The sequence below is a fragment of the Pyrus communis genome, chromosome 3, assembly GCF_041283825.1.
Source record: "Pyrus communis isolate YQ-2024b chromosome 3, ASM4128382v1, whole genome shotgun sequence".
In the NCBI taxonomy this organism is placed as follows: domain Eukaryota; kingdom Viridiplantae; phylum Streptophyta; class Magnoliopsida; order Rosales; family Rosaceae; genus Pyrus; species Pyrus communis.
The window spans coordinates 3,715,713-3,737,679 of NC_142567.1; the positions used below are offsets into that span (position 1 = coordinate 3,715,713).

Consider the following 21,967-nt stretch of genomic DNA (forward strand, 5'->3'; position numbering starts at 1 on the left):
ACCTAAAGCAAAAGGTAATATACATATCCTCGTAGTCTTCGGTATGAAAAGAAAACCGATAAAAATCACAATCTAGTCTCCTCTCAACCTTGTTTTCATCATATTCACGTGCACTGTAATCATGAAATAGAGCCTATCTTGTGCATTGTCAAAGAATTTCAAATATGCATATCTCCATGTCTTCTTAACAATTAAAGAACCACACACTCCCCAAAATCCTACGATGAAACCTAGTACGGTGAAAATATACAACCATGGAAAATCATGCTCATTGTCCACACCTTGGTTGTTCTTGCTATCTGCATTAATGCCCTTAATTGGAAGACACTCATTTGGAAGTGGAGGGCCACACAGTTTTGAATTCCCCTCAAATGCAAAAGCATCGAAACTTTTGAGCTGAGTGCTTGTTGGGATTGGTCCTTCGAGATTATAGTACGAGACATTGAAATATTTCAAGAAATTAAGGATTGTCAATGACAACAGGATGTTTCCAGACAAATGATTCATAGAGAAGCTCAATTTCTCTAGATTTTTTAGGTTGGATATTCGTTTTGAAATGTTGCCGGAAAAGTAGTTGCCACTGAGATCCAAGATGTGGACAAGGTGTATTTGGCCGATCTCAGTAGGTATTCTCCAATGGATGTGATTGCCAAACAGGTTTATTTTTGGTGGAAAGTTGGACAATCTTTGCAGGTAAATGAGGATAGGCAGGTCAATATAATTGTCTCGTTGTGGTCGGTTCATGTACCAACCTTGGTAGTCCACAAAGTTCTTTTGGAAATTCACTGGAAATTTGGTTGTCTGCCAAGTTCAAGAATAAGAGTTTGGGAAGGGTCCCCAACAATCTAGGATTTGGCCCTGTAATTCTACTGCCTATCAAAATCAAGATCTCTACATTCTTGAGTTTTGATAACCATGAAGGCATTTGATCAATGAACTCACAACTTAAAAAACCCAAAAATCAAAGATTTTGGAACCCATCGAAATCAACCACACCTTCATCAGCTGGCATTTCCTCACCCTTGAACGAATACGCAAGCCATAGTATTTGAAGACTTTTGCAATGCATTAATATCTTCATTGCCCCAGTGATGTTGGTTAAGCCACGAAGTGAGAGATGTGACAAAGATTTCAATGAAAGAATTCCAGGTTGTATTTGTCCCTTTAGAATATTTGCATTCAAACAAATAGCTTTTAAATACTAGAATGAATAAAGGCCTGTTGGAAATGTACCGATAAAATGGTTTTGATATAGGCCAAGTTTACTGAGGTGACTAAGTCTCGAAAAATTGAGCATGGAGATATCTCCTTCCAAGTTGTTGGTTGCCATATGTATTTCTACAAGGTTTATGAAATTCATTAACGATGGGGGCAAAGAATCAAGAGCCAAGATTTTCAATTTGGAGTGCTTTCCAAAATGGAAAGGAGTAGGCCACTCAATTGATTAAAGGAAAGGTCAAAGATTGCAAGGTTGGTGAAATTGAAAATTTTCTCACTTATGGCTCCATGGAGTGAATTGGAAGGGAATGTAATTTCTTCAAGTTTGGTGGCATTGTAGATATCTTTCGGGAGTCGCCTGAGAGGATGTTGTTACCAGCATGAATAATTTGCAGTTTTGAACACTCCCCGAGTCCTGGAGAAATGTTACCATTGAATGCATTTACCGAAAAATCCAACACCCTAATTAAAAGAGAAGAATGAAGACATATGGTGGATGGGATCAAACTTGAGAAGCTGTTGTTGTGGATGTTGAAACTAGTTAAATTCCGAGCTTGTTGAAAGAATGATGATGGAATTGCACCATGCAAGCGATTGCTTGACAAATCCAGTGTCTGAACATTGTGGGATGGTAGAGAAAATGGTAGCTTTCCAGAAAGAAGATTAAAGCTTAAATCAAGGAGCTCAAGATGATTCAAAGACAAGAAGAATTTAGTTTCAAGTGAGTGAATTGTAAGATAGATTCAAGTGTGTGAGGTTGTTTAGGTTAATATTTGAACATTGGGTTGCAAGTGTTTGAAAGCCCAAAGATGCCAATTGAAAGAAGACCTGCCTGAAGCCCATCATCAAGCCCAAAGACAAATTGGCGCATTCCCACTAATGCATAGGCCATGTGCCTATGATTTAAAAGTTAAGTGATGGGGACTAACTCACAATCAGCCAAAAAGACTTTTCAGTGGCAATACAAGTAAAAAGTTGATGACTCACTACCCTTCAAGTGCTTTCGGGCAAGAGCAAAGTCACTACAGTCGGGCTAATCTGCTTATAAAATGAGGAAGAGGCCCCAGAGATAAGGACACTCAACCAATCAAACAAACAAACATATAAACTTTGCTCTCAAGCCAGATTTGCATCTAAAAGCTTTGTAATTAGCCCAGATCTCGGTTATTTTCAGGATCATTCCCTACAAAAGCCATCTTTTGTCTAGTTTAACAGCTCTGCTACCACCCCTAGTGGTGTAGTATCAATTCCCTTGTGTAAACTTGTTTGCCATCCATCCATTTTTAGCATATAAACCCTGTAAACTCAAAAGAGAAGTGATTGCAAGAAGTTCAACCTTACCCGACAAGGTGAAATCTTGCTCAAAGCTCTTTGTTTGTTTTACAAGTTAGTATATCTAGTGCTTAATGTATTCTCCAGCATGTATTCAAGTCATATCCATCTGTTTTCCTACTTTAAGAGATTGTGTCTGGATCTGGCCACTTTGATGGATACGCCTTCATTTAAAACCAATCAAGAACCAAACAAATGACTTAAGGGATCTGGACTCCCCTCATTCAAATATGCAAGACTATGAACTGAAAGTCCTTGTTCGCAAGGCAAGAAAAAGAACATAAAGTGGACTTAACCCATCCACGACAATCCTTTGATAACAAGAAGTCCGAGTAACTTGGGGCGCAAGTAATCGATTAAACACAATCTTGTCCTACATCTGCTATACTGAGATAGCAATGGCACGCCTAGCGCTTGATTAGTTTTGATTGCAAGCCTCAAGGCCTACACCTAAGGCCCCACAAAGGCACCTTTCAAAAACCAACTCTATTCTCTTCTTGCAGCACATTAGCAAGCAAGAGTTGAGTCGTGGATATTTTTTTTTTTTTGAACAAACAATATTATCTATACAAAAGGGGGGGTGGTGGGCTTAGTTTCACAATGCGCTAGGTGGTTCAAATTCACCTTTGCCCATAATCGAACCTAAGAACTCTCACTTATAAGTGAACCGTATTACTAAGTGGTGAGTTGTGGACTTTAATACACAAAGAATAAAGCTAAGAACTTGGACTGTACCCTTTACAAATTAATTTTCTTTAAGTAGTAGTCATTTACTAGTCACGGGTATAATATGCGTATTATATGTAAAACTAGATGGGCAATTAACGCTTATAGATAATATTTTTATATTATGAATTTAAAGGATAATTATATTGGAAATTTTTTATATATCGACGAATGTGGGGTTAAGTCACCTAGAAAATCGACTCCCTTCGAAATTTTCTGAAATAAAAATCGTCAACAAGAAGAAAAAAAGAACTTTGAATTTTGACTTTTACTCCTACCATAGAAGATTAGTTGATATGGCCTTTATATGGTCTAATACAGTGCAAACCCACAATCACCATCTGTGTTAGCTGGCTAACACATGGACTGAAATATAATCTGGTTACTTAAGGATTTTATGTTTTGTTCTTTTGGTTCATATTTTAAAATTTGATATTTTTGAATGTCTACTATGAGTCAATTCCGGCCACGTTTAGCATTTTCTGTATATAACACTTCGATATTGTTAACATTTCTATGTAACCATCTTTAGACGTCACTCTATTTCAGCTATACTCGCCAAATTCTATGTTATGTTTTTTTTTTTTTTCAATTACCCAACAGGAAAAGGCTTCAAAACCCATGTCTTCAAGTGGGAAATATCTCTTCGACGTACTGAGTGGTTTTGAACATTTGAATGGTAGACTTTGAAATTAGGAGGTCTCTGGTCCTGTCATGGTGGCCCAAATCAAAACCCATGTCTTCAAGTGGGAAATATCTCTTCGGCGTATGGAGAGGTTTTGAACATTTGAATGGTAGACTTTGAAATTAGGTCTCTGGTCCTTTCATCCTGAATTCAAAACCCATGTCTTCAAGTGGGAAATATCTCTTCGACGTACAGAGAGGTTTTGAACATTTGAATGATAGACTTTGAAATTAGGAGGACTTCGGTCCTTTCATGGTGGCCCATCCTGAATTCAAATTCCATGTCTTCAAGTGGGAAATATCTCTTCGACGTACAGAGAGGTTTTGAACATTTGAAAGGTTATGGTTGATTGCCAATTTCTCAGTTTGAAGTGATGTTTGCTGCTAGCGTGTTCAAGCTGAAAGGAAGAAGGCAGAAAAGAACTTGGATTATGTATGCATTTAGTTGCTCTATATATACCCAAACCTTAGAGAATTCCGAATGTAAAGAAACATATATATGCTAGAGCAGCTTAATTTCTAACCCAATGGCTCATGGCTTCCTTCTCATCCTCCTATTCTCTCACATCATCTCCACAAATGTTCATGCATGCAACCAAACTGAGCGTGCCTCTCTTCTGTCCTTCTCCTCCACCCTATCTTCTCATCCTTTAAATTGGACTTCGGTTAACTGTTGTTGTTGGAAGGGCATCGTTTGTAATCAGGATGGTTTGGTCACCCATTTGCTCTTATCCTCCAAAGGCCTCAAAGGAGCTATTTACCCCTCATTATCATCACTTGGAAATCTCACACACCTCGCCCACTTGAATCTTTCTCACAATTCACTTTCCGGATCACTTAAAACCGAATTCTTCTTGTCTTTGAAGTGTCTTGAGATCCTAGATTTGAGCTTTAATCTTCTTTCGGGAAACCTACCATTTTCTCTGCCATCCCACAATATCCAGACATTGGATTTGTCAAGCAATCGGTTCCATGGTGCAATTCCATCATCATTCTTTCGACAAGCTCAGAATTTAACTATTTTCAATGTCAGCAACAATACCTTCTCAGGTTTGATCCCATCCTATATATGTCTTCATTCTTCTCCCTTGATTAGGCTGTTGGATTTTTCCTTCAATGCATTTAGTGGCAAGATTTCTCTTGGACTCGGGGAGTGTTCAAAATTGCAAATTTTTCGTGCTGGTAATAATAACCTCTCAGGATAACTTCCGAATGATATCGACAATGCCACCAAACTCGAAGAAATTGCACTCCCTTCCAATTCACTCAATGGAGCTGTAGGTGAGAGAATTTTCAATCTCACCAACCTTGCAATCCTTGACCTCTCATTTAACCAATTTAGTGGCATCCTCCCTTCTCATTTTGGAAAGCTCTCCAAATTGAAACACTTGGCTCTTGATTGCAACCATTTCGAAGGTTCTTTGCCCCCATCGTTGATGAATTGCACGAACCTTGTAGAAATACATATGGCAGTCAACAACTTGGAAGGAGATATCTCCATGCTCAATTTCTCGAAACTTAGTCACCTCAGTAAACTTGAGCTATCTCTAAACCACTTTACTGGTACATTTCCAACAAGCCTTTATTCATGCCAGTCCTTAAAATCTATTAATTTGGCTACAAATAATCTAGAAGGACAAATACAACCTAAAATTCTTTCATTGAAATCTTTAACCTTTCTCTCACTAAGTGGCTTAACCAACATCAATGGGGCAATGAAGATATTAATGCATTGCAAAAGTCTTCAAACTCTCCTCCTTTCATATTCGTTCAATGGCGAGGAAATTCCAACTGATGAAGGCATGCTTGGTTTCGATGGGTTCCAAAATCTTCGAATGTTGCTTTTTTATTATTGTGAGTTCACTGGTCAAATGCCGTTATGGTTTTCAAAACTCAAGAATGTAGAGATCTTAATTATGTCAGGTAGTAGAATTACTGGGCCAATTCCTAGATCGTTAGGGACTCTTCCCAAACTCTTATTCTTGTGCATGCAAGACAACCAAATTTCAGGTGAATTTCCAAAAGAACTTTGTGGACTACCAAGGTTGGTACGTGAACCGACCACAACTCAAGTAGACGATTATGTTGACCTGCCTCTCTTCACCCCTTCAAACCTAGTTTACCCACGAAGAATTTCCAACTGGCCACCAACAATATTCCTATCTTTTAATCACATTCATGGCAGAATACCTACTGAGATCGGCCAAATGCACCTTGTCCACACCTTGGATCTTAGTGGCAACTACTTTTCCGGCAACATTCCAGAACAAATATCCAACCTAAAAAATCTAGAGAATTTGAGCCTTTCCATGAATCAGTTGTCTGGAAACATCCCGTTGTCATTGGCAAACTTTAGTTTCTTAAAATATTTAAATGTCTCGTACAATAATCTTGAAGGACCAATCCCAACAAGCACTCAGCTCCAGAGTTTCAATGCTTCTGCATTTAAGGGGAATCCAAAATTGTGTGGTGCTCCACTTCCGAATGAGTGTCTACCAATTAAAGGCATTGATGCAGATAGTAAGAACAACCAAGGTGTGGACAATGGACATCAATTTCCATGGTTGTATATTTTCATTGCAGTGGGTTTCATTGTAGGGTTTTGGGGAGTGTTTGGTTCGTTAATTGTTAAGAAGACATGGAGATATGCCTACTTTCAATTCTTAGATAATGTACAAGATAGATTCTATGTGATGATTACACTATGTATGACCATAATGAGAAGAAGGCTTAGAGGAGAGTAGATTTACTTTTATCGTACATCTTCAGTTTTCTTTTCATACGGAAGACAGCAAGAATATTATACTAATGGCACTTGTAAATGTGATTCTGTTAAGGGTGCATGCTTGGGGAATTTATCTATATATTAAATGTCCCTAGTCTTGTGTATGAAGAAATATTATCTCATTCAAGATCCGCAGATGGCTGAGAGATTGGGTATACAAGCGCCATGCATGACAAAGAGTCATTCTCTACAAATATATGCTCGAACAAAAAGATTTTGAAGGGAGAATTATATAGCACGATAGGAAAGACTACATGATATTGTGCATTATAAGTTGTTCAACTGAGCCAACTCAGAGACTTATATATTAATTTGATTAGGTTGAGGTGTAAAGTTCTAGTGAATGACAGTGAGTGTTAACTAAGATTACTTGGGTTGCAAGTAACTTGTTTCTCGGGTTATTTGTGATACAAGTGATTTGGTAAATCTCTACATAGTGAGGATTATGAAGGGGTACTTTGAATGCCGTCCCTATTCATCAACATTATCCGATGAACTCCGAAGCTAGTGAGCTCCCAAAATGCCTCGTGCTAGATAAATATGGGAATATACATATAAGGTTTACAAGATCCCCTCCCTTAGGCGATGTGAGATGTTACAAAATGAATATATTTAGAAATAAAATTTAATTGTCTTGATATTTAAAATATTTTATTATGAAATAATTAATGATGTTTATTAAAATCAACGAACCTTGATTAAAATTTGAAAAGGATTAAGATTTCAATCAATTGAGTTGAAAAAAGAGGGACAAGAACCTAGTTTCTCCATTATGAAGTCTTAACCATGCAGCTAACTTGTAGGAATCCTTAAGGGATTCATTACAGAGATATTGAATCATGATAGAACTCAATCATAATGAAGTTGATGGGGTATACAACTCTTAATAGGCTAGTTGCGTATAAACCCTAGCAATATATACAAGGTTATAGTCTCTGCTTGAGACCTATTGATACAGTAAGGGAGCTTTTGAGTAGTGGGAGTATAAGACAACCTTAGCATTACTGGCAAAGCTACATAGGTGCAAGGAAGGGTGACCACCCCTCCACTCACCGTAAATGAAGGCCAAGAACGAGTAGCCGCCCTTCTGGTCAGTCGAATAACTTGTCAATAACAACCTTTTATTCTTCTGCTGCTGCACAGGCCCTGCGCACGATGGCTTCTTATTCTCAGTGTGATGCGAATCTCGACTGCAATAAGACAGCTATGGTTGCAGTTGCAGAGCTCGGTGCGACATGACTTGCAAATTGCAGAGTCTGCATACGGACCGTTGAAATGTGAGCAAACAGTTAAAGTTATTATAACTTTAAAAAAGACATCCGTTTATATCTATTAAATCAAATTTCAATCGCCGAAATTCTCAAACTTGTTGAATTTGATGGGAGGGATTCGGAATCTAATCGGAGGGACAGGTAAACAGAGTCCAAGCAATAACTGGCCGTCACTGGTTACTGACTCACAGTATTCTGCCGTGCCGTTACCGGCTTTCAGCGGTTACGTTTAAATTTAATAGCCCCAGTCAAACGCCCACCACGTGTTCATAACACCGTTAACCTCACCCCCACGTCACCCAACGCCTCTTTTACATCTGTCGCCACGCGTCCGCTCCTCGCTATGCACTGGCCTCCCATACCTCACCCGTCACAGCCGCGTCACGATATCAAAATTCAGTTTCTCAATCACCATCAACCCCTACCACTCTCGTTCTCTCCCTCTCTCTCTCTCCCTCTCTCTCTCCAAACCCAAAAAAAACTGCTTCTCCTTCGCAATGAGTTCGAGATCGGAACCCTAACCGTAACCCTAGAGCCCCAATTCGAAGCTATGGCTCTGCGGAAAGCCTTTCTCTCCCGGAAATTCTCCAAATCGTTCAGGGAATTGTTCGGCGACGAGGATCAGGCGCGTGGTGGGGACGGCCGAATCGTCCGAGACTCGGCCGAGTTGGACCGCGTCGCAGACTGTCCCGACTCGTCGTCGTCTTCGTGGTCGGCTATGCTCCCGGAGCTCCTCGGCGAGATCATACGGAGAGTGGAGGCTAGCGAGGACAAATGGCCTCACCGCCAAAACGTGGTCGCTTGTGCCTGTGTCTGCAAGCGGTGGAGGGATATCACCAAGGAGATCGCGCGGTCGCCTTCGTACAGTGGAAAAATCACCTTCCCTTCGTGCCTTAAACAGGTATTCCCTTTGGCGATGTAGTTTTCGATTTGTTTATTCACTTTTTAGGAGAATTTAGGTTAACCAAGTTTGTGTAATCTGGAATTTGAATAGTTCTGAGGAGATCGATCAGGATTGTTTGGAAAATTGTTATTTTGGTGGAAGATCATCATGCAGTTTTCGAAAGACGTGTTGAAATTCGCTGTAGAAATCTGAAACTTAAATGGGTTGCATAGTCATAATGGGGTTCATCTGTGATCAGATCCGAAAAAAGCGACTGACTTTCGAAGAATGTGCATTTTTAAGAAGGTTCATCCTTTGAGACACACCGCATTTGTATTCTTTTGCAGGATTAGCTCAACATTTTTCCCCTTTTGATAATGATATCGTTATTGGTTTCAAAATGAAATTTACGATTGAAGTCTGAAATTATAAGTGATTTTATTGGATGATCGCAAGATCAAGGACTAGGTAGTTTAAAAACTTTAACGGTTCGCAAAGTCATGGCGGGGTTCGCCTGTGATCAGAGCGAATTGGCATAGTTATGAACTAAGTGAGTAAAATTTGAAGTGCATTGTTAAGAAGGTGCATGCCTTGAAATATACCAAAAATTTGGTAGTTATATATGCTCTTGCCCATAAGTACCCAGCCATTTGTATTTCATATATTGTTTTGAATCTTTTGTTTTGTCTGAAAAGCAATAAATTTTATGAAATCTACCATAAAGTTATGTCTCCATTTAGCAGAACTAAAATCTAAACCGGTAATGTTGTTAGTGAAGAAATTAGAGATTTTATGGCGGATTATTGTTATACTTCAATGATAGTTCTAACAGGGAAAAGAGAATGATATATGAAGATTGTTTCTTTTCTGCTTCTGGTATAGCTGGTTTTCAGTCATCTCTTGAAGAGAGATTGAAGTTTTAATATTGAGTTGCTTCCGGTTTATCGTTGACAATAATAATGTGTTAAATGGTTTAAATGTAGTGGTGTTTAATAAATTGATCTGAAACTGATGATCTTACACTTTTTTTATTCTTGCAGCCAGGGCCACACGATTTTACCCACCAATGTCTAATAAAACGAAACAAGAAGACCTCAACGTTTTACCTTTATCTAGCACTTACCCCATGTGAGTATGTATATGAGAACAACTTCCGAATGACTTCCTCCTCCTATGTGTCTTCAAAAGCTGTTTTGCTGTACGATATGAAAACTTTGACCTGCATGTCACCGAAGCCAATATCTGAAAGGGGCAAATTTCTTGGGCCAAACCTGTTTAAGTTGACTTTAATGTGCTTGAAGAAATGGAGGAATTTTCTGGCGATTGAATTGCTAAGTTGACTTGACTTAGCAGGATCTGGGCAATCTCAGAATTGTCAAACAAAACCCTTGATTTCGTGGTCTTAAATAGTTTTTGACTTGATATTAATTTGGTTCGCAGCCTGACCCAACCTAATTACATGTGAAGGGACGGGTCATAGCTCTAACAATTAGAGAGATATAGGTTTTAAACTGTTATTATTTGCCTGAAGAAGAAATTTTTGAGGGGCACGTAGTCGATGCTGAAAAAAACTTTGTAAAATAGACCTTTAAGTTTGAGATGTTTAACTTACTGTGAACTTTAAGTTTGCAGAAGATCAGGGCTATAGTGACTCTTGCTGCCTTCTTAATTCTCATCCTCCTATCTCTTGTGTTATTTGATGCTTCTTTTTTAGTGGTTCTTGACAGCTTGCGTAATGCTTATTGTTGAATGGTTTCTTATTCTCATGCGATTTTTTTCCTCTCTTCGTCCAGCATTCACTGATAAGGGAAAGTTTCTTTTAGCTGCACGGAGATATAGGCATGGCTCACACACCGAGTATATAATATCACTTGATGCTGATGACATATCCCAAGGAAGCAATGCTTATGTGGGAAAATTAAGGTAAGACTTTTTTGTGAAAGGAAGTTAAGTTAGAGGACCATTTTTCGGCATGTCAGTGAGAGGTTTTTTACCAAGTTTGGCTGACATGTTATCCTCATTTTGTATAATTCAGAGCCAGCTTGGTAGTGAGTTTTTAGTAATTTGCATTCCATTGGATTACAAGAACAAATTTGAATGTTAAACACGATTTCTTGAACTTTTGCAGCTCAGATTTTCTGGGCACCAATTTTACAATCTATGATAGCCAGCCACCGCATAGTGGTGCAAAGCCTGCAAGCAGTAGGTCTACCCGTCGTTTTGCAAGCAAGCAAATAAGCCCCCAAGTTCCGGCAGGCAACTTTGAAGTTGGGCAGGTCTCTTACAAATTCAACCTTCTAAAATCAAGAGGTCCAAGAAGGATGATTTGCCCGCTTAATTGCCCACCATCAGATGAAACTGCCATTGAAAAACCCATGGACAAATGTAAGTTGAAGAAAACAGCTTCTACCAGTTACGGCTACACCGTCTTGAGGAACAAAGCTCCAAGATGGCATGATCAGTTGCAGTGCTGGTGTTTGAATTTCCATGGTCGGGTCACGGTGGCATCAGTAAAGAACTTTCAACTGGTTGCAACTGGGGACCCAAGCCAGCCAGGAGGGAAAGGAGACGAAGAAACGGTTCTCCAGTTCGGGAAAGTGGGTGATGATACATTTACCATGGATTATAGGCAGCCCTTGTCAGCCTTCCAGGCATTTGCTATTTGCCTTACCAGCTTTGGCACCAAACTGGCTTGTGAGTAAAGGTTATTTCTTTTGTATTGATTTTTTCTCTCTTAATGTTATATTTAAAGAGTACCGGTGCTGGTGCCGGTGGAGATTTCCTTTTGTTCTCCGCTCTACATAAGAAATTTCAACGGTTCAGTTTTGGTTGGACGATGCTTATTATGTAAATATTGCTTTTGTATGATTTTGTCATGGGCTGGCTGTTGAAATCATTGGCGGTTTTTAATATATGTAAATTTTAGAAATAATTGTAAGACGTCGAAGGGGGTCGATTTTACATTCATGTCACATCTCAATGGCTTTGAATGAAAGATTGATTTGATTTTTTCACCCCAAGATATGACAGCGAAGCTATAATACCCCGGGCTATTGAATGCTCCGCCACTAAGATCTCTTTAGATCCAATCCATTGGTCGTCCAATTTTCTGTCAATCCGTTGTATTGGATCTAAGGGTTCTAAGTGGTGGCGGAGTATTTTAGATATTTTTGGATATTATGATCCTCTGAAGGATGAAGCCATCAAGCCATCCATTGAAACCTTGCAAGTTCTAGATTTGTATTCTTTAATCTTAACGCGGCGATGCGATTGTCACACTGAAAGACAAACGCTTTTTTCAAATAAGAAACTCATCCATTGAAAACTTCGTCTTTAATATTGCATTGCAGTGTTGAAGAAGCCCTCCCATCTTCCTTAACGCGCAACAAACCAAACAGCAGAATTTCCCACCTTGGTGGTTTGTCTCATTAAAAAAAAAAAAAAACCCCCCCAAATAATAGTGGAGCAAGAATTGATTCAAAGGTTGGGCAGATTGCAACTCAACGAATTTTAAATACATCAAATTTCATTGAGATTGATTCAGTAAGATACATCTACTCTCTGCAATGTGCTAAAAACTAGTCGATACAGTCATCCGAACAAGAGGCAAATTTCAAGAAATGCAAATGCTTCTTCAAGTCTTTCCTAAAAAATCACCATCCACAATTCCATGCCTAGTCAAAACTATCTCCTTCACAAGATTTCTGTAAGTGAAGGGTCGAACCGCTGCTCGCAAAAACAGCTGCGGAGGAATCTTACCCTTCTTGATCCTTTTCCTCCATGGACCATACCCAGCTACCTTCCATTCTTCAGCACTCACTGTCGGTCGTTTTCCCCTCATGGCGGTTTCATCACCATCACCATCTTTGTCGTCCTCCAAGTTTCGATTTTTGTTCCCTTCCATTGTCCTCAATTGCTTCTTATAGTACTCCGTAGTTGCCTCTACACTCTGTTTTGCTAGCTTTTCCATTGCATCCGAGCTACTCACCGCCTTTTCAAACTCCTCCTCCCAGTACTTCTCATCCTCTTCTTCACTCAACTCTTCCGCATCAACTCCCAATTCATCGTCTCCATCATCTTCCTCCTCATCATCATCCTCAAATTCACTCTCATCACCATCTTCCATTTCCATAACAACATTATCCTCCTCATTATCAACCTCGTCATCCTCAACCCACTCTGTAAACTCCTTCTCGGCCACATTGATGCCGCTGCCCTCATTATCATCATCCGGCGCATCACAACCCAGCTCCCACTCCTCCAACTTGGCCTTCCACTCCTTCGTATACGGATGCAACAACTGAACCGGATGATTCTTCAGCAAAAACCCCAAACACCTTGACTTCTCCTCATCACTCAACTTCTCATAACCCTTCACCACATCATCCACAAACGCCTTCTGATTCACCTTCACAATCTTACACAACCCACCAAAGTAAGTGCACATTTCAACACTCCCATCAGCTTTCTCCAGCTCAAACAAGTAATCCTCCTCCGTTTTTGGATCAAGAAACGGGGTCAACACCTTGAAAAAATCGTCCTGAGGCTCGAACCTACATTGATAAACTGGCCTCTTCACGTATATAATATCGGGTCTAAACCAAGCTGCACACTTTGTTATCAAAGATCTAGTCAAATTCCCAAGCCTGCCCATCAAACTCCATTTGTCCAGCCTCTGCTTTTCGCCTTCCACCACCACCTCACACACCAAAGTCCACTGCTGCCACGGAAAATCCGAAAGCCGCCACCTCGGGTGCCTCACAAACACCCAAAAGTACTTCCTCCCTTTGCTTCTATCCAATTGCCCCAATCTCTTCCCAAAATCTTGGCTCATCTCAAATTGCTCAATCTTTTCCCACTCCTCCTGGTCCTTCACTTCCCCAATAATCGTCACCCTCTCGTCGGTAAACCTTCCCCGGACCGGTTGGCCGACGACTACCCCGCGCCAGGAATACGGCCCGAATTCTCCGTACTTGTACCAGTCATGCGGGTGGCGCAAATTGGGGTCGTCCTTCTCCATGAACCGGACCATCCGGTCATACCCGAGCCCGATTTGCTGGAGCTCGTCCTCGGTGAAGTTATCGGCGTACTTCCGGCTCTGGTTCTTGAGCCGATAGAAATTGGACTCGGCGAGCCTTTTGCTTTTCCGGCGAGCATTTTCCCTCACCTCCCGGCGAGAATCCGCGTTACCCTCGATTCGGCCAGGGGACGGTCCCCCTCCGGCCTTCTTCTTGCTCCGGCCGGCGAACGAGCGGAGGTCCCGCCGTAGATGGGGAATTTGGCGGGAAAATGTGAAATTGGGGTCGGAATTTAGCTGAAATTGGGAGGATGAGCTGATGGAGAGGGTTTTGGGGGCCCTGGTGAGGGGTTTTAGGGTTAGGGTTTTGCGGAGAGGATTGGAGAATGGCGTGAGGAGGAAGAGCGAGGGGTTTAGGGTTTTAGAGAGGGAGGGGTCTTTACTCAGCATTTTCGATTTCTCGGAGGATCAGACCAGCTCGGTCGTTAATTAGAGATGAATAAACGGATAAACGACGCCGTTTAGTGCACTCCAACATTTTAAAATAAAACGGGTAAACGGTGCCGTTTAGTGCCTATAGATCTCCACCTCTTGCTTCGTCTTCCTTCTTCTCCATTTCCGAGTCCGATCCGATCCAATCAATCGGCCATGACGAAGCGAATTCATACGACGGAGCTGGGCAGCATAGCCTGCGAGGAGCTCGGCGAGCTAGGGGCGGGAAAGGAAGGCTGGCTAGTCGACAACCCCAACCTCCTCTGCGCCCTCGATACCCACTCGATCGCGCTCGCCAACCGGACCGTTATTGTGGTTCTCGGTTGGTCCGAATCTGACGGGACCCGGCTCAAGATCCGACCTGAATTGTCCCCGATCGAGGCGGAGTTCGTCACGGCGGTGGAGTGGTTGGTGTTTGACGAGATAAGGGTGGTTGTGGCCGGGACTTCGTCTGGGTATCTCCTCTTTTTCTCTTTGGGTGGCGGTTTGATTCATAGACAGGTAAAGCTGCTAAATTGGTGATTTGGGTTTGATTGAACTGTTGAGTTATTGACTTTAATTAGTTTAGATTTTGCATATATGATTGTTTTATATGCCATTATGATTACTTATGGTACATCGTCTTTTGGAAACTTGAGTTATGCTCTTGGTCATGCAACTTTAATGTGTTTGTGGATTTACAGATGGTGTATCCTGTGCGGATTATAAGGTTGAGGGTCCGTGGAACGAAGAGAGACTTGACCCATGAAACATCCTCAGAGGAGGTTTGTGTTGTTATGCCTGGCATAGTTGCTCGTTTTGATGGCTCGGATATTCAGGTAGGGGAAGCTTTTTGTTTTTTCATTCCTTGCTATGAAGAGTTTTAGCAGTAATGTCATCTTTGAGCATGAAGCATGAAGCATGAAGCATGTGTCTTGAATTATGAAGAGTTTTAGCTGTAATTTCACATACTTTCACTTGTAATGTAGAGATAAGTTTTAAATTAAGAAAATTGTATGTGATGTCTATTGGCAGAGACTTGGAGAAAGTTTAGGTCCCCCTTATATTCTGGTTTAAATTTTAGAGTTGCTTCTAGCACTTAGAAGCTCAATCAATGTGGGTTCTCATAATATTTTTTTTACATGCTTGGAATGTAGAATATGCTGCACCAGTGGTTTCAAGATACACAGTCTCGGTTTTGGGATCAAACACCCAAAAAGCGAGGCTCAGATGATTTTGGACATTCCTATGGTAAATTACCTTACCAGTTATGGAGTGTCAGCAAGTATGGTACCTGTGCTGATGCAGCAATTACTGGCATTATGCCTCCGCCACTGATGGAAATCCAGGTATATTCACCCTGCTTATTTAAATATTCTGATGCTTTCTCTTCTAATTGCATGAAATGGAGAAAGATTATACAAACACACATTGCATCCAAAACATGACAAAAGGAGATGATGAATTTTTCGTAGTTTTTCTGATAGTAATGCTTCTGGTGTTTTCCCCTATAAATCATGGAAAACCTTCTGAAGTTATTCTGGATTTGAATTCAGCTGCTTTTGTTGTTGGGCAGTCAAGTGAACATTATTACTGTGGAATAACTGTTGGAGAGGATGCCGTGATTTCAGCCTTCAGGTTAGTGTGGTGGGATGATGCAACTGACAGGATTCTCACTTATTGTTAAGTGCAGTCTTATATTTGTCTCACTTAAGAGTGCTCATATTTATTAACTACATTTTTTTTCTCCATGTAAAGGCTTTCGGAAGACAAAAATAGGTCTTTGGTCGGAGCAATCTTGTCTAGAGTTGTGCCTGCAACATTTTCGACAATAGCTTCATTATCAAAAATGATTTGGCGGAGTGACCAGGGTTCACCTAAAAAATCAGAGGAGAAACCTCAACCATTTGCACGAGGTGAGATTAATTTACTGTAGTTATTAACTTAAAGTTTATGATTGTTGCCTGAGTACAATTGTGTAGTTTTTCACTCGAATGTATAAATGAAAGAAGGACGAGATTATAAGTACAAAGAACAGAGAAATGGTAACTCATCTTGAAAGTAACTACTTCCCTTGCATCCTTGTCTGTGGTGGTCATGTCCCCTACTTGCATGACTATTTGTGTTTTCCATACTTTGTTGGCTCTTGGAAGTTTGCTAATATGGTATCAAAATAAATAACAATAACTTTTTATAAGACGGAATTTTTAAATATGCACGAGCATGCTTTTGGACTGGTAATGGAACTAGAAGTACATACTTCAGTTCCTCTGTGTGTGCAACATTCAATCAAGTCTAAGGAGATGAGTGATAAAACTTGGTTTATTATTGTCAGCTCAAATGGAATTAAACCATAAGGGATCATTTGGTGCCTAGGATTGAAATGGCTTGGCTCATAAATTCAGGGTATGACGTGGGTGATTTTAAAATTTGAGGCGATTTGAAGTGTATCAGACATGAAGAAAACTTATCCCTTCTAATCCTACCATTTTGGGGAGGAGTGGAATGAATAAGTTTTCTTAATGAGTAATCCATCTTCTACCTTCAAGTGGACACAATTTTTTCGTTTCTTTCTTCAACATACCTTCATATAATGGATCGATTCCAATCCAATCCTAGACAACAAACGAGGCCCAGGTCTTAAGTACTATTATAATATTGAATTTTTTCTTCGTGGATTTGGAGGCCTACTTACCAATCATTAATCAACTGCATTTAAACTCTTTTCCGCTCACTTTTGATATGATTTGTGACAGCTTCACCATTGACATGTTTGAAGGATTTCCCAAGAAAGGGTGAGAAGCTTACGTTATCACCTAGTGGTACATTGGCTGCGATTACAGATTCACTTGGTCGAATATTGCTCTTAGATACTCAAGCACTTGTGATAGTGCGGCTGTGGAAGGTTTTCTCACAGAAACTTTACATTGATTGTAAAAAATTTCATTTTTGATGTAGTTGTTTTTCCCTGATGGTGGCATGAGTTGATTTGCAGGGATATCGGGATGCTAGTTGCCTATTCATGGAGATGCTCGTCAAAAAAGATACTGCAGCTTCCAGTTCTAGGTATTATGAACCCACCAAGAGTGATTACTGCCTGTGTTTGGCTATTCATGCCCCTCGAAAAGGAATTGTCGAGGTAGGTTTTTTACCATTTTCTCCTGGAACCACATCTCCTGTTGTCTGACATCCAAAACTAATAAAAAATGGTTTGAAAACTTTGAGTTTTAACGATAAGGACAAATAAAGGGTAAAGTGAATAGTACCATGATTGATTTTTTAGTGTAAAAATGTGATTTTTCGTTAAAGTAAACAGTACAGAGAGTTTTTCGTTAAAATTCCTCTTTTTTTTTTTTTTTTTTTTTTATAGTTCTTATATTTACAATAATGAGATAGTAATTCAAGTGATTAAGATCAAACCTGCACTTAATTTCTATTAATATTTGTGGCAATGTCACGCAGATTTGGCAGATGAGGACCGGACCAAGGCTTCGAGCATTTCAGTGTGCCAAAGGTAGCAAAATACTGCAACCTACGTACAGATTTGGTTCGTCGCTCGCCTCTCCTTATGTTCCGTTGGAGGTTTTCTTATTGAATGGCGACTCTGGTCAAATATCAGTTTTGAATCGAACTCTTTAATTGCGTGTAAATATCAGATAATTTGTAAATCTGAGAGTTTATGTAATGAAATGGGATATATTTTATGAAAAATATGATGATTCTTGCGCCACTCAAAAAGTTTTAGCTTGCCCGACTAGTTTGTTAAACCCTCTATACACAGATTATGGTATTTATTATTATTGGAATTAGAAATTTGGTAATGTTTTAATCAACTACTTACAAATTCGTACAAGCCATTTGCAAATGAAAATTTAAATTTGATTTTTCAAACAAATAAAAACAATTAATCTACATGATTTTCGGACGAAATGAATCTGAATCAAGAATTTTAATTTCACCTAAATTTCTTTTAGAATGAAAATCAATTAGTACATCTAGAAAATTATTTAATTCAGTTTATAGAATCCATAACTCACCGTTGCTTTCTTCTCCAACAAAACAAACTCATCATTGTTTTCTTCTTCAAGATACTTAATAAAACAGAAATAAAAAAATAAGTAAATAAGTAAATAAATAAACAAATAAATAGTAGCACCAAAATAAAGTAAAAACCCACCAAAGCAACAGGCAGCTGAACCACCAGTCAGTCACTCATGGCCTCTCCGTTGGCCCTCGTCCTCCTCTTCCTCCTCCACCAACCACTCTTTTCCACCGCCAATGTCCACAAACTCAACCTTCTCCGACCGGAGCTCCTTTCCCAACCCACCCCTCAAAATGACGCCGCACCAACTCTCTTCTTCGAAGTAACCAAACCCATAGAACTCCCCAAAACCAAGCCCTGCACCCAGCTCCTTCTCCAGCACGACTTCGGCTACACATACGGCAAAGCTCCAGTCTTTGCTAACTACTCCCCTCCCTCGGACTGCCCATCTCAATCATTTTCCAAAATTGTCCTCGAGTGGAAAGCCACCTGCAAAGGGAGGCAATTTGATCGGATTTTCGGGGTTTGGCTCGGAGGCGTTGAGCTTCTCAGGAGCTGCACGGCTGAGCCGACGCAGAATGGGATTGTTTGGATTGTCGAGAAGGACATCACAAGGTACTATTCTTTGCTTCAGAACGATCAAACACTAGCTGTTTATCTTGGGAATTTGATAGATAAAACGTATACTGGGATTTACCATGTGAATATTAGCATCCATTTTTACCCTGCTGAGAAGATTTTGAATCATAATTATGAGCAAAAGTTGGGAAATTTGGAAAATTTGAATTCTGGGTACCATTCTTGGGCGGATTTGATCTTGCCCATTTCGAGAAATCTGCCTTTGAATGATGGGTTGTGGTTTGAAATCCAGAATTCGACTGATACACAGTCGAAGGAATTTGAGATTCCGCAGAATGCTTATAGGGCTGTGTTGGAGGTGTATGTTTCATTCCATGAGAACGATGAATCTTGGTATTCAAATGCTCCGAATGAGTACATTGCTGCAAACAATCTTAGTACGCCTGGAAACGGGCCTTTTAGGGAGGTTGTGGTGAGTTTAGATGGTGAGGTTGTTGGTGCAGTCTGGCCTTTTACTGTGATTTTCACTGGAGGGGTCAATCCGCTCCTGTGGAGACCTATTACTGCAATTGGCTCATACGATCTCCCTTCTTATGATATTGAAATCACACCCTTTTTAGGGAAGATATTGGACGGGAAGAGCCACAAGTTTGGTTTTAATGTTACAAATGCCTTGAACGTTTGGTTCGTTGACGCGAATTTGCATCTTTGGTTGGACAAGCAGAGCACGAAAACTGAAGGAGAGCTTTCGAAGCATAGTAGCTTGCCCCTTGTTGTTTCATTGGTTTCAGATTTCAAGGGTTTAAATGGCACATTTTTGACAAGGGCCCGCAGGTCTGTGTCATCGACTGGATGGGTGAAGTCCTCCTATGGGAATATCACAACTGATGCAATTCAAGACTTCCATTACAGTAATACAATGGTCATGAAGAATGGTGGGGATACGCAGATAGTGAATCAGATCATCCATTTCAACGATACAGTTCATATCACGCCGCCATCCTCCAGTATTCACTCAGTGTCATCAAACAAAACATTTCCTCTTTACTTGTACACTGACTACTTGGAACAAGCAAATGAAACATATAAGTTGGGTACAAATGTCGAACTGGGATTTATTGAGAAGGAGTCTGCAAGTGCTGGTTCACAATTCTCGAACAGCTCTCTCAGAAATCTGCAGAATGGCGAAGGTTATATGGTTGTAAAAAACAATTTGGTAGTTAGTGGATTGGGGAGTACACAGCAAGTGTATAGATACGATGGTGGGAAGTCCTGTTACTTCAGAAACATAAGCAGCTCAAACTACACCATACTCTATGATAAGGTGAGGTTTACGTGCACCAAAAAATCAGAGTCTAATTTGGATTCTGGCTTAAGCAGACTGTGGCCTTTTGGTGCTCAAAGGAACTTTCCTGGCCCCCTATTTACCTGAGAACAATGACGGTGCCTAGCTTATTCATATCAACACATCTTCATGTGCTACAGAAAAGGACTCCCTTGGTAAATTTTAAGGAGGGTTCCTGTTTGTTGGTACCTCAAATAAAAATGTAAGTATTTTGTACTCAATTTTATTTTTGTGGATATTCTTCTAGAATCTAGTTAAGGTATGTGCATTAAAATGGTTATGGTTTTACTTGGAATTGATTGATTTCTGAAAACTGGATCATGTCAACCTGTGTTATCTCAGTATAATCGACGTTCATCTTCTAGAATCTAGTTAAGGTGTTCATACCGATTGAGCTTCTATAAAAAAAATTTAAAAAATTCTACATTGTCAAATTCGTTCGATAAATGATATTATCCTTTGATTACATAAACTCAGATTCAAAGACTGTTATTCACAAGAAGACCTATAAAGGATCATAAGTAGAGGTTATTGACAAACCAAATGTGTATGTAGGTTGCAGTATTTTGCTGTAGAGGTTTTGACAAACCACATCTGTACATAGGTTGCAGTATTTTGCTACTTCTGGCACACCGAAATGGTCGAAGCATACCAATTCTCGAACAAGCATCTAGAAGGTAGACTTCGGCAGTGACTTTGTGAAGAGGTCGACAATGTTGTCTAGGGATCAATTTGCTTGACTTAAGTCTTTTGATGCTTTGCTGATATGATGAGGCGCAATATGATTTGTGTTGACTTTGTTGATGTATATCATGTCTTGGTTTGATCGATACACGTGGCATAGTCTTCATGGATCGTCATTGAGAGAGTTCATTTATGAATTCCACGTTCTATTTCTTTCATATGTATGTATAGACCTGTGTACAAGACCTTCATACCACAACACTTAACATTCGACTCAAAACTCAATAGGCAGGTACGGTGGGAAAAAAATACGCAATTGTACCCGGGCAACAAGAAGTAAAATCCTAGCCCACTCTAATATAAATTCCTAGCTCTGCGGTTCAACCCAATATGAGACTTCCAACCCTTTTCTTTGCCGCCCAACGCTTTTTGATACCAGATGTCAAAAGCTGTTATAATCCAACTCCTTAGTCATTGGGAGGGTTTTCAATGGTTTTTTTGAACGCGCAAAAACGAGTTGACTGCGCTTAAGACTAAATTACTTAGGAATGCACTACATAAAATCAGGTGGAGAAACTTTAAAAATGACTAAATGCTATAATATTATAGAGAACTTTTTAAACGACACCTTGAAAGTCCTTTATCCAAACATAAAATTAGAGAAACGTAACACAATTTTGGCGGTCTTTTCCCGGTTCTTTCTCCAGCTCGTTCAAGCCAGCCAGACTATTTAAGACTAAAAAAGTAGATGAATTACCCTTACAATTTTGAGTGCAATGTAGTTTGGCCTGTCATTTGTACTATTTCTCTAATAGAGATGAGTAGGTGTGGGTTCAAAAAATCGAAAAGGTATTGAACAACGAACCGAAATTAAAAAATCGAAAAAAAATCGAACCAAGTTTCAGATCTTGAAGCTCTCGGCTTCAATGG

At 40.0% G+C, this 21,967-nt stretch overlaps 4 protein-coding genes, 1 non-coding gene and 2 pseudogenes across 7 annotated transcripts; 5 read left to right on the forward strand and 2 right to left on the reverse strand.

The window, feature by feature from the left end:
* LOC148697766 (receptor-like protein 2) lies at positions 1-2,110 on the reverse strand (annotated as a pseudogene).
* Positions 2,111-4,487: 2,377 nt separating this feature from the next.
* Positions 4,488-6,874, forward strand: LOC137714591 (tyrosine-sulfated glycopeptide receptor 1-like). The gene has a single exon (XM_068453773.2). It carries the CDS (start codon positions 4,488-4,490, stop codon positions 5,163-5,165), a length of 678 nt encoding a protein of 225 aa, XP_068309874.2. The 3' UTR covers positions 5,166-6,874.
* On the forward strand, positions 5,397-6,874 carry LOC148697767 (receptor-like protein 2 pseudogene; annotated as a pseudogene). The gene has a single exon (XR_015960484.1). The product of XR_015960484.1 is annotated as a receptor-like protein 2 pseudogene (transcript).
* Positions 6,875-8,393: 1,519 nt separating this feature from the next.
* LOC137714925 (tubby-like F-box protein 7) lies at positions 8,394-11,775 on the forward strand. Its single transcript, XM_068454087.2, has 4 exons — positions 8,394-8,917; positions 9,940-10,027; positions 10,693-10,822; positions 11,028-11,775. The coding sequence occupies exons 1-4, from the start codon at positions 8,567-8,569 to the stop codon at positions 11,599-11,601; spliced, it is 1,143 nt and encodes a 380-aa protein (XP_068310188.2). The 5' UTR covers positions 8,394-8,566; the 3' UTR covers positions 11,602-11,775.
* A 632-nt stretch (positions 11,776-12,407) lies between these two features.
* On the reverse strand, positions 12,408-14,366 carry LOC137714923 (uncharacterized). Its single transcript, XM_068454084.2, has one exon. The coding sequence runs from the start codon at positions 14,364-14,366 to the stop codon at positions 12,534-12,536; it is 1,833 nt and encodes a 610-aa protein (XP_068310185.2). The 3' UTR covers positions 12,408-12,533.
* A 132-nt stretch (positions 14,367-14,498) lies between these two features.
* On the forward strand, positions 14,499-18,117 carry LOC137714924 (uncharacterized). The gene is made up of 8 exons (XM_068454086.2): positions 14,499-14,909; positions 15,092-15,226; positions 15,545-15,736; positions 15,964-16,025; positions 16,146-16,303; positions 17,144-17,292; positions 17,383-17,526; positions 17,850-18,117. Exons 1-8 carry the CDS (start codon positions 14,565-14,567, stop codon positions 18,024-18,026), a joined length of 1,362 nt encoding a protein of 453 aa, XP_068310187.2. The 5' UTR covers positions 14,499-14,564; the 3' UTR covers positions 18,027-18,117.
* Positions 18,118-18,526: 409 nt separating this feature from the next.
* Positions 18,527-21,255, forward strand: LOC137715092 (peptide-N4-(N-acetyl-beta-glucosaminyl)asparagine amidase A). 2 transcript variants are annotated; one of them, XR_011065513.2, is made up of 2 exons: positions 18,527-20,555; positions 20,958-21,255. It is a non-coding gene; the product is annotated as a peptide-N4-(N-acetyl-beta-glucosaminyl)asparagine amidase A (transcript). The 2 variants fall into 2 exon arrangements; XR_015960485.1 differs by having other exon boundaries at positions 18,529-20,555; positions 20,909-21,255.
* Positions 21,256-21,967: the final 712 nt, after the last annotated feature.